The 12,495-nt window shown below is 34.2% G+C and overlaps 1 protein-coding gene across 3 annotated transcripts; it reads left to right on the top strand.

Moving 5' to 3' along the window:
- Positions 1-6,291: 6,291 nt before the first annotated feature.
- LOC122276078 (protein CHUP1, chloroplastic-like) lies at positions 6,292-11,766 on the top strand. Of its 3 annotated transcripts, none has more exons than XM_043085531.1 (8): positions 6,292-7,419; positions 7,900-8,844; positions 9,187-9,318; positions 9,848-10,029; positions 10,145-10,256; positions 10,702-10,845; positions 11,059-11,144; positions 11,560-11,766. In XM_043085531.1, exons 1-7 carry the CDS (start codon positions 6,634-6,636, stop codon positions 11,137-11,139), a joined length of 2,382 nt encoding a protein of 793 aa, XP_042941465.1. In that variant the 5' UTR covers positions 6,292-6,633; the 3' UTR covers positions 11,140-11,144; positions 11,560-11,766. The 3 variants fall into 3 exon arrangements, with proteins under 3 accessions (XP_042941465.1, XP_042941464.1, XP_042941463.1); XM_043085530.1 differs by lacking the exon at positions 11,560-11,766 and adding an exon at positions 11,233-11,497; XM_043085529.1 differs by lacking the exon at positions 11,560-11,766 and having other exon boundaries at positions 11,059-11,497.
- The last annotated feature ends 729 nt before the right edge of the window (positions 11,767-12,495 follow it).

Raw genomic sequence — 12,495 nt, 5'->3', positions numbered from 1 at the left:
ATAAATATATATTTTAACTTTTTAAGACTTACATTTATGTTATTTTGAAATTTAATTTATACATATATAATTAATTTATTATATCTAGACTATTCTAAAACAGTGCTGGTATCGAAATATTTTGTTCCAATACTTTAATTAAAATGACCATCGAAACAGTATTCAAAACTCTTTATACAAGTTCTGTTTTTTAAGAAAGTAGGTAAATTTAAAACTTTTTAATTATGAACATCACTTTTATTTAAAATATATACACGTAAATTATACACTCTAAAACTATATATAGAATTACTCTTCGTCAAATCCAGCCGCCTCATTAACACATCAAGAGATTTTCAAAATAATTGATTATATCATTATCATGTGTTGGATAATTGAATCATGAATATTGGGGCCGGGCATTAGGACCAACGTCCGTCTGTGTGCTTCCTAGCTAATACATAAAAATAAAATAAAATTTTAAAAGGTTTAGCTTATAAAATAATCTTTGTTTATGGTGCAAATTGAAGTAATTAAAAGCTTGAAATTGCATTGGGTCTTTATTTTATAATTTGAAAGCTCACATGTCGTTGTTGAGTATGGCTGCAGGCTGCACCACCAAAAGTAGTACTACTTAATTAAAAGCATCTTAATTCAAATATTTAAGCAGTAATGATCAATTGTCATGTCCAAGGTCCACCCCAGTGTGGATCATCATCCCGTCCACATAATTAGCGATCAAAGCTGAAGTTATCAAGATTCTTGTGAAGCCCTGGCTAAAATATAAGTAACCATTGGGAAACCATGCTCTATTTTTTCAAGGGAGGTGGACGGCACCTTGACCTTCATGTACTGTATTTTTATAATTAAAAACTCTATTTTATAGGGGAAAAATAGCATATTCGTGTGGTCACAGATCATGTCCTCTCTTTATAAAAAATCTAGCTTTATAAAGAGATCGAGGACATCTCCTTAAGGATTTGATTAACGAATTGAATGTGCATCACTCATCATTTGATTTCGAAGACTTGATTAATCAATAGATTATGACATATAACTATTGCTAGCTGATGAGTTGTACGTATGGATGGTTGCTTTTCAGCTCTTTACCATAAGAGAGATATAAAGTTGATAACATTGGCCGTGGAGTACGTGTTACTTACCAACTCAGCTGCATGTGAATGCATGGTATATGTCTCATGGCTTTCTATGGCAAAAAGAGCTTGAAAAAAGGATGGAAAAGAGTGTTTCTAATGCTACAAAAAGGGTCATTTTAAATAGAAATTACACTAGAGCTTGAAAAAAGAAAGAGATCGAAAGGACAAAAATCATAAGAAGGGAGATAGATTATGATAATGTACTTACAAATGGTTGCATGCGTTGGGTGCATTAGGTACGTTACGTACGATTAACTCAACAGCCTGCTGCCTGCCTACAATTTCACTCCAACTAAGATATCTTACACTTTGCAAAAGGTCGAAAACTTTGGTGAGGTACAACCATAGAGCGGTGATAGCTTAGCTAATTTGCCAACATTTATTTATGAATTATGAGTCATGTTGAAACTAACTAACAATCCAAGCGCGCAGCATCTTCACATTGAAGGATGTCTGACATGTGCCATACATCCACCTGAATTTGATGGCCACACGTGATCACACATAAACTAGCATATCTTCTATGACAATGAGAGATATCATGGTAACTCATTAAGGAATTAATCATGTTTTATTGTTAGAACTGTACCCAAGTCACAGTGCCTTGCTACATCAGTCATTTTTTTTTTCAAAAAAAAAAAAAAAGAAAGAAAGAAAGAAAAAAGAAGAGAGAAGTGAATTATTTATCAACAGGGGTGGAGGCAACTTAACATTTTCCAACATATTAGTGCATTTAAAAACAAAAGATGGTAATTAATGGCGAATTGGTAAAACCCCAACCATTTAGTGATATAAAAAAATAGTTTGATATTTGAAAGAATCCACATAGCAGAACTAGAAGCCAGTAATTTAAGCCAGATTCTAAGCATCGATCATACAGTTTCAATCCATATGGCGTGGTTGCTATTTTAAGGGGCTTTGCTGCGCAATTATTTCTAGTTTTACTACTTATTTCTTGGGTTTTTACCCTCCAAATTTGTTGCACATCATGCACATGTTAAGTCCTTGATATATGGCTCTTTTAATGCTTATTGATTGCCTCACAATTCATGTTTTACTCTTTTTGCGTATTAAATAATTTGTTAAGTTTCTTGATCATGAGAGTATGCAGAATCCAAGGCCTTTTTAGAGCTTTTGTTAAAGAGGACACCTTTCCCATTTTGACTAAGCTATTTGAAACATAAAATGTAATTATTTGATTACTTTTGTTTTCTATCGAGAAACATTTTTTTTATGGGACAAAACATAGCATGATTGAGAATGATCTTTACAAGAGAGATTGAATACAATTAAAATTCCTCCGTGTCAATAATTACATCAGGGATATCCTAGGGCCTAGGCAATCTTACTTGGAGCATGAGCGACATTATTATTTGCATCCCTTTTAACATGGTTTACAGACCAACTAACAAATTTAGAGAGCAAACATTTAATGAATCTTTGATGGCCTTGACAACAAGTAATGAATCTCCTTTTAGAATGATCTTTTGTATTCCCAGCTCAATCCCAAATATAGTAAGTAGCCTGAAGTGCAGCAAAGGACTCAGCAAGCATAGGGTTTGGAAATAATGGTCTGTTCATCCTCATAGAAGCAAGAACTTTTACTTCTCGGTATCTTGCAATTACACCATCACCTACCCTGTATAGTTGTTTGTTGATGGCGGCATAACAATTAATCTTGACAATATCCCGTGGAAGTGCCACCCAATCACTGTTAACAGGTGGAGAGTTTGCAATTATTTGAGTAGGATCTTTCTGGTTGATTAGTCTGAGGTGGGGGTCAGGACCAGGGGGGATGCAGTGGCCCATCACCCAATCTTTTAAATAACCACTTCAATTCTATCTATACGTTCTCACAAACTGCAACAGTCCAAAATATATTTAAAAATCAAGATTTTTTTTTTTTTTTATTTACTTTCACAAAATTAAATAAACAATATGTGATACTCCATTATAATAAGTGATAAACAATATTATCAACAACACATGGAAGAAAAACTCAACTCTCTTGAATTAGCTTTAAGTTTGGTCTGGTCAGCCATGGTCTTGATTGCAATGAGTGGATATGCACCAAACACGGCATATTGAAGAAAACTCAGGATCCTGATTGAATTGGTGTAGGCATAGCCTGATATTCACAAAATCTTAAGACTGATATAGTTATAATTATATATATATATGAGAAGGGAGATTCGAAGTTTGGTTCCAAAAATCTTGAAAACTAAAATTTTTTCTTTTAAATGGACTAAAACCCACAAATTTATATAATTATATCCCTATCATGTGATTGTATGGTTTGTCGTTTAGCTTTGACCTTGACTGTTGTAGGTCCTAGTAGTAAATGATAAATTATAAGAGGTTACATGTCGGACAATGTGTGTTGGGAGAGTCACGTCCTATCCCCCATGCAGACGGACAAGAAAAGATAGATATAACTATTGCCAAAAGAGGGGACAATAAAATTACAACCCGACATCACATAATAAAATCACATTTTCATCCTGGGGCGTAAAACGTGCCGACAATGAGTTCCAAGCTGCTTCAATCGGCATCAAACCAACTGCAAATTCATGCACTCTTTAAAGGTTACATCTAATTACCACCAAATCACAAAGAACAATTAAAAAGGGATTTCAAGTGGTGTTTCTTTAACTGTGTTAAGTATAATTATTTTTACATATTTTTTATATACTCTATTAATATGATTAATTAAAATAATTATTTTATATTTAAAAAAATAAAGCAGCTAATCATATTAGTAAAATGCGTAAAAAGTACGCAAATATCATAAAATTTTTGATTTATTTATAAATAGTATTATATGTATTTACAAATTTACATATAAAACTCGTTTTATCAATTCTTTTTTTTTTTTAATTAAAGTTATAAATTATAAATTTCATAATTTTTAATGTATCAATAACTATTATATGAGTAAAAATTATAAATAGAAATAGCATTATTTTATTTCTATTTATTGTTTCTTCCGTTAAAGGTCATTCCATTCAACAAGAACTTGAAAAATCTCTCTTCCGAGCGAGATTATTAATATATGGGCCAAAACAAAGAATGGGCTTGATGTGCTTTCGGCAGTGTAGCCATGTGTGTTGACTGTTGAGTTGGTTGGCCCATTTATATTAATTATTTTTTAGCTACATTTAATATTAGTAAACGTAAAATTCATTAATCTTAATTAGTGTTATTCTAATTAACTGATCACTTATCTTCAGTTATAATCTACTTCCAAGTTTTGTATTTTATATTATTTTTCAAATCTATTATATTGTTTTTCCTAAACTTTTTTTTAATATTATTTATTCTAAAAATTAAATGATTTTTCAAAATACTGGTAATATGCTGCTTATGATTGTAATTTAATTATCCAACAGAAATTGATAATAAATGAGTAATATCAAGAGTTAGCAAATAATATATTGGGTTAAATGAAAAATCAATCCCTAAAAGATGTGAATACATGGCAATCCACATGACTACAAGTAGTTTTTTAGAGTTCTGCTACTTAGAAGCCATTGTGTTTACTGAAAACACACTGCTTGATGTGGTACCCATTACATTTATAAAAAAAAATAAAAAAATAAAAAAATAAAAATACTTTAATCATAAGTAATTTTTTAGAGTTCTGCTACTTGCAAGCCAATATGTTTTTTGTAAACATATCGGCTGATATGGTATCCATTATGGTAAAGCAGTGTATTGGATGTGTTGATAAATCAACTTAAAGATATATATTCTTTCTTGGTTTTTAACCTCTTTGGTCTAATTTGAATTTAGATTTTTTTTTTATACTTTAGAAAAGGGGGGTTTTAAACTCCAGATCTCCATTTTGAAAGTTAATAATGCCAATCGGGCCGCAAGCCTTTGACAATTTGAATTTGGAGTTATAATCAAAATAGAGGATCTTATCCTATTCTAACAAAACCAAGCCAAACTTAGGCATGTCTATATTTATTCTTTTTCTTTTTTGAGAAGCTTTGTGTCACTACTATGTGGCTTTTGTCTCTAGCATATATGGTCCCCCTTTTCCATGTCTTCTAGCTTGGTACTAGGGGTTATGACTTGTAACTTTAAGATGTATTACGAGGTGATGAACCAGCTTGGTTTTATTCCTTTTGCACACTACTGCCAACTTGAAATCTTCATCATAAACTGACAGTCCCCCGGCCTCTTCATGTGTTTGTACACCATGCACTTCTTGGATGTTTGGTAATTGGTTTAGCCTTGACTTAAACTTAATCAATGTGCTCAGTAATTCTTAATGTGGAGTGCTATAAAATTAAGAATCTCTATGTTTGTTTTCGTAGATAAGATGAGATGAGATCAAAGTCAAAAATTAAATAAGATATTGTTAGAATATTTTTTTAATATTATATTGTTTTAAAATTTGAAATAGTTAAATTATTTATTTTATTATATGAAAATTTAAAAAATTATAATAATTAAATGAGATAAATTGAGAAGTGTTATAAAAACAAATGAGGCTAATTTTGATAAATCATACGGTATTATGGCTCTTTGTTACGTCGATAAATAGGGTATGCATCTAGCTACTTCAATTCAAAATTATTTTTACGATTAGAGGGTCAAAAGAGAAATGATAGAGCCATTGAAAAAGTGTATACCTATTTTGAATTGAATTTTTAAAATTTTTCTTTTATTTAATAATTAAGAAAGTATTTTTTGATGATTTTATATTTTTTTTATTTTTAAAAATGTTTAAATAGATTTAGAAAATGTTTTAAAGAAATACAAAAAAAAAAGAAATTATTTATACTATTCGGTATGCAAAGGTGTTGGCCCTAGCACCACTCTTCACAAAACTAGTACAGAAGTTTTACTTTCTGAAACCGGAAGGGCAATTTCGTCTCTCTGTAAAATTTATGGCAATCCTGACTTCGGAAGAAACAAAAAGTCTGCGTTAAACCCGAAATTCCATGACAGTGTTTTGGTCTAAAGACATGAATACCCTTCATCTGTGTTCATAATTCCCCACACACGTGGGATTGGGCTCAGACACGGAATACGACCGTTGCAATTCCACCTCGTACTCTTCTACCACCACGGGAGCGAAGGGCCACATTCAAATTTCAAAAATTCAAAACGTTGTAATAAAGCTAAAAGCTGCCATATTTTTTCCTCAGCGAGTATATGATCTTGGAATTGGAGCTTACATTACGCTTCCATTTCAAAACGCACTAATCATCAGCTCCACTGCACAGTTAAAATCCTTCCCCCTATTTTTCTTCTCAGCTCATATTTTTGAAGAGTTAAAGCAAAACGAAAGGGCTCCTCTCATTATTTTCTGGGTTTTCTTTGGAGTGAGAAAATGCTCCAAATTTGGTCTTCGTAGCTCCAGCTCGCTTCAATTTCTTTCTGGGCTCTTCCCTGCGTGAAATTTGGTTGCTGGGGGTTTTGGAAAAGCAAAATCCTTGATTTTTGGGTCTTTAAAAGCCGTATACTACAGTGAATATCGTAAACAATGAGACAAGAACACCCATCAGAGAACCGGACGAAAGTGTCCAAGTTCGCCGATCAAAATCAGATTCCAAAGCCTCAGAATACCAAAGGAAACAGCCACCCTTCAAGGCTCCGGTCCGCTTCTTCGTGGGGATCCCAAATAGTAAAGGGCTTCTCAGCGGACAAGAAACCCAAGGCGCAGCAGGCGACGGTTCAAACCAAGAAACATCCGCTGACCAACTCCGACGCTGTCAATCAGAAGAACGCGTTTGTGCCATCCCATGCACGCGTCAAGCGGTCGCTAATCGGGGATTTGTCGTGCTCGGTGACTGCCGCTCAAATCCACCCGCAAGGGTACCAAACGCATCGGAGACAATCTTCCCGCGATTTATTTGTCGAACTAGATCATCTGAGAAGCCTGCTGCAAGAATCAAAGGAAAGGGAATTCAAGCTACAAGCTGAACTGTCAGAATGTAAGAGAAACCCAAAAGTTTTAGAACTTGCAAGGGAACTAGAAGTGAAGAAGAATGAATTGGATGATCTAGTTCGGAAAGTTGGGTTGTTAGAAGCAGAAAAGGCGAGCCTTTCTGAGCAAATTTCATCATTAACGTTGATTTCGGAAAGGCATGAGCAGGTGTCTCGAGGAGAGGACAATGAGAATTCGATTGCATTGTCGTCACAGAGTCTAGAAATGGAGGTTGTGGAGTTGAGGCGCCTGAACAAGGAGCTGCAGCTTGAAAAGAGGAACCTTGCTTGCAGGCTTGCTTCTTTGGAGTCTCAATCGGCTTCTCTTGCTAAGGCTTCTGAGGTATTATCTGCAACTGTTCTTTGTAATGGAAACATTTGGTGGCCTAATGCTCTGTCTGTTTCGTTACTGAGAAAACGTTACATAGGGTGCTTCAGTTGTGATGATTTCCTATTAGTGATCCAAACAGGAAAATATTTATTCTAATCATCTTATTTGATTTAGTTATGGTAATTATCCTCGTTAAAGGATTAACGGCCCAAGAGAGAGATTATTTCTAATCCTTTTAGTGCAACTTATCTATGCCTCCTGGTTTATCTGGGTATAATGCTATTTATCCTTTTAGTGGTTCATTTTTCATAAATTTATCGACAACGAGTACAGAAATGTTATGTAAAGCTGTTCTTCCTCAGTTTTGTTGGCAACAATCATGGGGTTCTTACTCGATTTCAGATTGCCATTTTCCTTCCAAAGTTTAGGCTTTAAATTCATTAAACTGGTTCAATTTCTTTACTGACAGTATGGTGTCTTGTTGACTGACAGAGTGACATTGTTGCAAAAATTAAAGCTGAAGCATCTTTGCTAAGACACACAAATGAAGATCTGTGCAAACAAGTTGAAGGACTACAGATGAGCAGATTGAATGAGGTTGAGGAGCTTGCCTACTTGAGATGGGTGAATTCATGCTTAAGGAATGAGTTGCGCAATTCATGCTCAACAACAAACTCTGATAAGTCATCTAGTCCCCATTCAATTGAGAGGAGCGGTGAACTTGTCGGATCATTGTCTTCCCAAAGCCATGAGTACTTAGAATGTACGAGTGCAAAGAGATTAAACCTGATAAAGAAGTTAAAGAAATGGCCTATTACTGAAGAAGATATGCCAACTTTAGATTGCCCAGATAAAGTTTTGGATGAAAATTGGGTAGATTTGGAGGAAATGAGTAGTCCCAGGAGAAGGCACTCCATAAGTGGAGCCAAATGCTGTCCCGAAGAGCTGGCATCAAGTAGGAGAAGACAATCTGATTGTTTTACATGTACAAAAGACATGGAAAAAGAAGTAGAGCCATTAATTTCTCAAAAATATGATTTAGGTATAGCTTATAGACCACAGGTTTTTGGCAATTGCCATGAAGGCAATAAAATTTCAGCTTCTCTAGATGTTGAGAAAAGGGCCTTGCGTATTCCAAATCCCCCTCCAAGGCCCTCATGTTCCATATCTAGTGGACCTACGGATGAGGGTCCTGCTCAAATTCCACTGCCACCGCCACCACCTCCACCTCCCCCACCACTTCCCAAGTTTTCTGTGAGAAGTACTGCAGGAATGGTCAAGCGAGCCCCACAAGTAGTCGAGTTTTACCATTCACTCATGAAGAGAGATTCTAGAAAGGATTCTTCAAATGGTGGAATGTGTGATGCCCCAGATGTTGCCAATGTTCGTAGTAGCATGATTGGGGAGATTGAGAACCGATCATCACATTTGCTTGCTGTAAGTTTTTTCTCCTTCTTATTCAGGTAAAAGATTTAGTTATATGAACGATGAAGGATTGTGATTTGGAAACGTATATAATGCCTCCAAATTTATGTTCCCAGGTAGATGCCTTTTTAAACATCTGAATCAAAGAGAAAAAAGTAACAAAAATGCGTCTTATAGGATGATTTAAGTTGCTAATCTGAGAACCGAAGTCTTATAACTTCTTGCTTATCAGTTTAAAGTATAATGAAATGTACAGTTTAAAGTATAATGAAACGTAAAGTTTAAAGTACGTTTTTTAACATATAGTGCTTTAGTCTCTTCCTTAATAAAGTTCATTTATTGTACCTTATACAGATTAAGGCAGACGTTGAGACTCAAGGAGAATTTGTAAATTCATTGATAAGAGAGGTGAATGGTGCAGTTTACCAGGACATTGAAGATGTTGTAGCATTTGTGAAGTGGCTTGATGATGAACTTTGCTTTCTTGTGAGTAGATTACCGTCACTTCGAGAATCGCCATTTTAATTTCACAATTCATTTTTCCAAATATCGTAAAGAACTTCAATTTTTTTGGCCATTTCTCCTCACATATAATTTATGTATGCAAGTTACAGACAAAGATAATAAATTTAATGCAACACTGAAATTTTAAGGGCTTAGAAGAAATAAACTATGTAATTTTCTCATGCTTTTGGTTTAATAGATGTTTTGCATAACCTGTCCCATGTCAGAATAAAGGGGGGGTTGCAGTAGGTTGACAGCCAGTGTAAAATTTTCACTACATCTTTATACATGGATTCTATATTTAAAAGAGCCATTGTAGCCGATCCACCTGTTAGTCGGCATTCATGCTCGGTTTAGCCTTTTATTTTCTTGGCATCAATTAAAGATTCTTTTTAGTCACAGCAGAAGATGATAGTTACGTGGATTGTTTCTTGTTGTTTTTTAGTTGTAAGCATAAGATAACTGTAGTGGATTGTTTATTGTCCTTGTTTTGTTTGCTTCCTTCTTTAAGGTGGATGAAAGGGCAGTCCTAAAGCACTTTGATTGGCCAGAGAAGAAAGCTGACACATTGCGAGAAGCAGCATTTGCATATCGAGATCTTAAGAAATTGGAATCTGAGGTGTCTTCTTACAAAGATGATCCTCGATGGCCATGTGACATCGCGCTGAAGAAAATGGTTTCATTGTCAGAGAAGTAAGAACCCGGGGGATTAGTTGCTCTGCATTTGTATTGATTTTCATGAAATATTTGTTTGCTTAGGAATCCAATATGTTTTACATGAAAATTTATTAACAATTTCCACTGTCAGGATGGAGCGTATTGTTTATAACCTCCATCGAACGAGGGATTCATTGATGCGTAATTGCAAAGAATTTCACATTCCCACAGATTGGATACTTGATAACGGTATCATAAGCAAGGTACATATTAGCATTCATTTTCATTCTCGCAAACCTTTTTTTTATATGATTTTATGACAAAATATCAGAATCTCTTCTAAAAGAAAACTTTTATACCATTCAAATCCACATAGCCATTAAATGCTTTATTTTGAGATATCTAAACTTGTCAACTTACTCGACACAAAAGAAACTTAGCATACGGATTTCTGAATAATGGTTATTTATGATGAAAGAAAGTGACATGATAAATATGAACTATTCAGTCTTTCTTGTTTAAATTTCAGTCTCGTATATAGTTAAACATGGGTTCCATTTATTGTTGAGCCCCATAGTGTCATGACATATTTCTGTTTCGCACTAAGCAAAATACCATTTGCACTTTTATGGGCCCTGGACATTGCATCTTATAGAATACCTTGAGTGACTTGACTTTGCAAATTAATTGTAACACTGGATGTTGCAGATAAAATTTGGCTCTGTCAAGTTGGCAAATAAATACATAAAGAGGGTAGCTATGGAACTTCAGTCAAAGGCAGCTCTTGAAAAGGATCCTGCAATGGACTATATGCTCCTTCAAGGAGTGCGATTTGCATTCAGAATCCATCAGGTTTTTCCATTACCAATAATAATTTTAACAAACTAGGGTCTTTTACTTTCATATGTTCGTTTGGTCACGAAGAGAAAAAGACATATGCCTGCCCCCCCCCCCCCCCCCCCCCCCCTCTTCCCTTCTAACAAAAAAGGAAAAAAAAAAAAAAAACGAGTTGACAAAGGGTGGGTTTCTGTTGAAATATTGATTTTTTTTTCATGGTTGATGCAGTTTGCAGGAGGATTTGATGCAGAAACAATGCATGCGTTTGAGGAACTTCGTAACCTTGCTCACCTTCTTCACAAAAAATAAAGATGGTAAGGAGGGCAGGGAACAAGCAATCTTGGCTTACCATCTCAGTGAGCTTCAAATTCAAAATCTCAGTGTGCATTCTGGTTTGTGCAGTGTGACTGTGTGGCTTGCCTTAATTTTTGGCTGGAAGAAGGCTTGGTGTGAGAAACAGAAATGTATTTAGTCTTGAGTTTATCTCATACTAAGATACTGATGTGTAAAAATTTGTAAAAATTTTGATGAATGCATTGCTCTATGGTTTTATGTTACACGAAAAATTGCTAGCTATGCATGTGGAGATTATGTAACTCCTCTCTCCTCTCCTCCCTTGAACACAAGAACTTGTTGATCTTAATGGTTCTTTTCGGTTTGGATTTCATATAGGTGTTTTTCAGTGTATAAAACTGAGTCTGCGTGTCTTATCAGTACTGATTCGTACAGGACTGAAGCAACAACTCATAGGCCCAGTTTATAGTGCAAGGAAGAATGAGAATCGGTTAGAGTCGAAGCTTTTCTGGTCTGCTGGATATATCTCTCTGGTTTGGGTAAGGGAAGTGACAAATTGAAGGAAGAGATATTACAATACAATTAGTACCACAAGAAGTACCTAATGATACTTCTTGAGCAATGCAAATTTATTTCTAGAATAATGTTAGTACGCACCCTCATTTTAATCGTTTATGTATTTAATTTTTAAATTTTTTATTTTGCTTTCTCATTAAGAAAATGACTATTAATGTATTGGTATTTATTTTTTTAAAAAAATGTTATAAATATATTTATAAAATATTTAAGATAAAAAGCAAATAAAGAAAAATAAAACGCAAAGTGCACTAGTAAGCACACCGAGTGGGCAAATTGAAGGGGTAGGGCTAGAAGCAATACCAAAAAAACAAAAAAAAAAAAAACAACTCAACGGTATTTGTCGACGACAGGTACCCTATTGCTATCCATAAAAAAGAAGGGAAAATATTAAGGGAGCCCATCAATCTTACCGCTCAATCTTATCAGTAATGTATTTTAAATTATTTTTATTTAATAATTAAGGAAGTGATTATTTATAAAATTATATATTTTTTATTTTTTTTTCAATAACTAAGGATGTTAAAAAAATCTTTACAAAAAAAAAAATGATAAAAAAAAAAGAATTCTCATATTTGTGCTTGTGATACACCCATTGATAAGTGTTGGGTGGCCACTAGCATCATCCAAAAAGAAATGGTAGAGTGTACCAATATTTTATATGGATAATAATTTTTTATTTTTACTTATTTCTTAGTATTGCAATTTTTTTTAAATACACAAAAAATACATTGAAAAAAAAAAAGAATACACCATTCGATATCCATTTCAGTCAGTGGGAGTAGAACTCCCCCA

The sequence above is a fragment of the Carya illinoinensis genome, chromosome 9 (assembly GCF_018687715.1).
Source record: "Carya illinoinensis cultivar Pawnee chromosome 9, C.illinoinensisPawnee_v1, whole genome shotgun sequence".
Lineage (NCBI taxonomy): Eukaryota > Viridiplantae > Streptophyta > Magnoliopsida > Fagales > Juglandaceae > Carya > Carya illinoinensis.
The sequence above is the reverse complement of the archived record's forward strand: the minus strand, read 5'-3'. Positions and strand labels throughout refer to the sequence as shown.

Excerpts from the sequence above, each read along its gene's own strand:
- LOC122276078 (XM_043085531.1), top strand. The coding sequence starts at position 6,634 with ATGAGACAAGAACACCCATCAGAGAACCGGACGAAAGTGTCCAAGTTC. Across the intron at positions 10,030-10,144 it reads ATGGTTTCATTGTCAGAGAA|GATGGAGCGTATTGTTTATA; the intron begins GTAAGAACCCGG and ends TTCCACTGTCAG. Across the intron at positions 10,846-11,058 it reads TTGCATTCAGAATCCATCAG|TTTGCAGGAGGATTTGATGC; the intron begins GTTTTTCCATTA and ends TGGTTGATGCAG.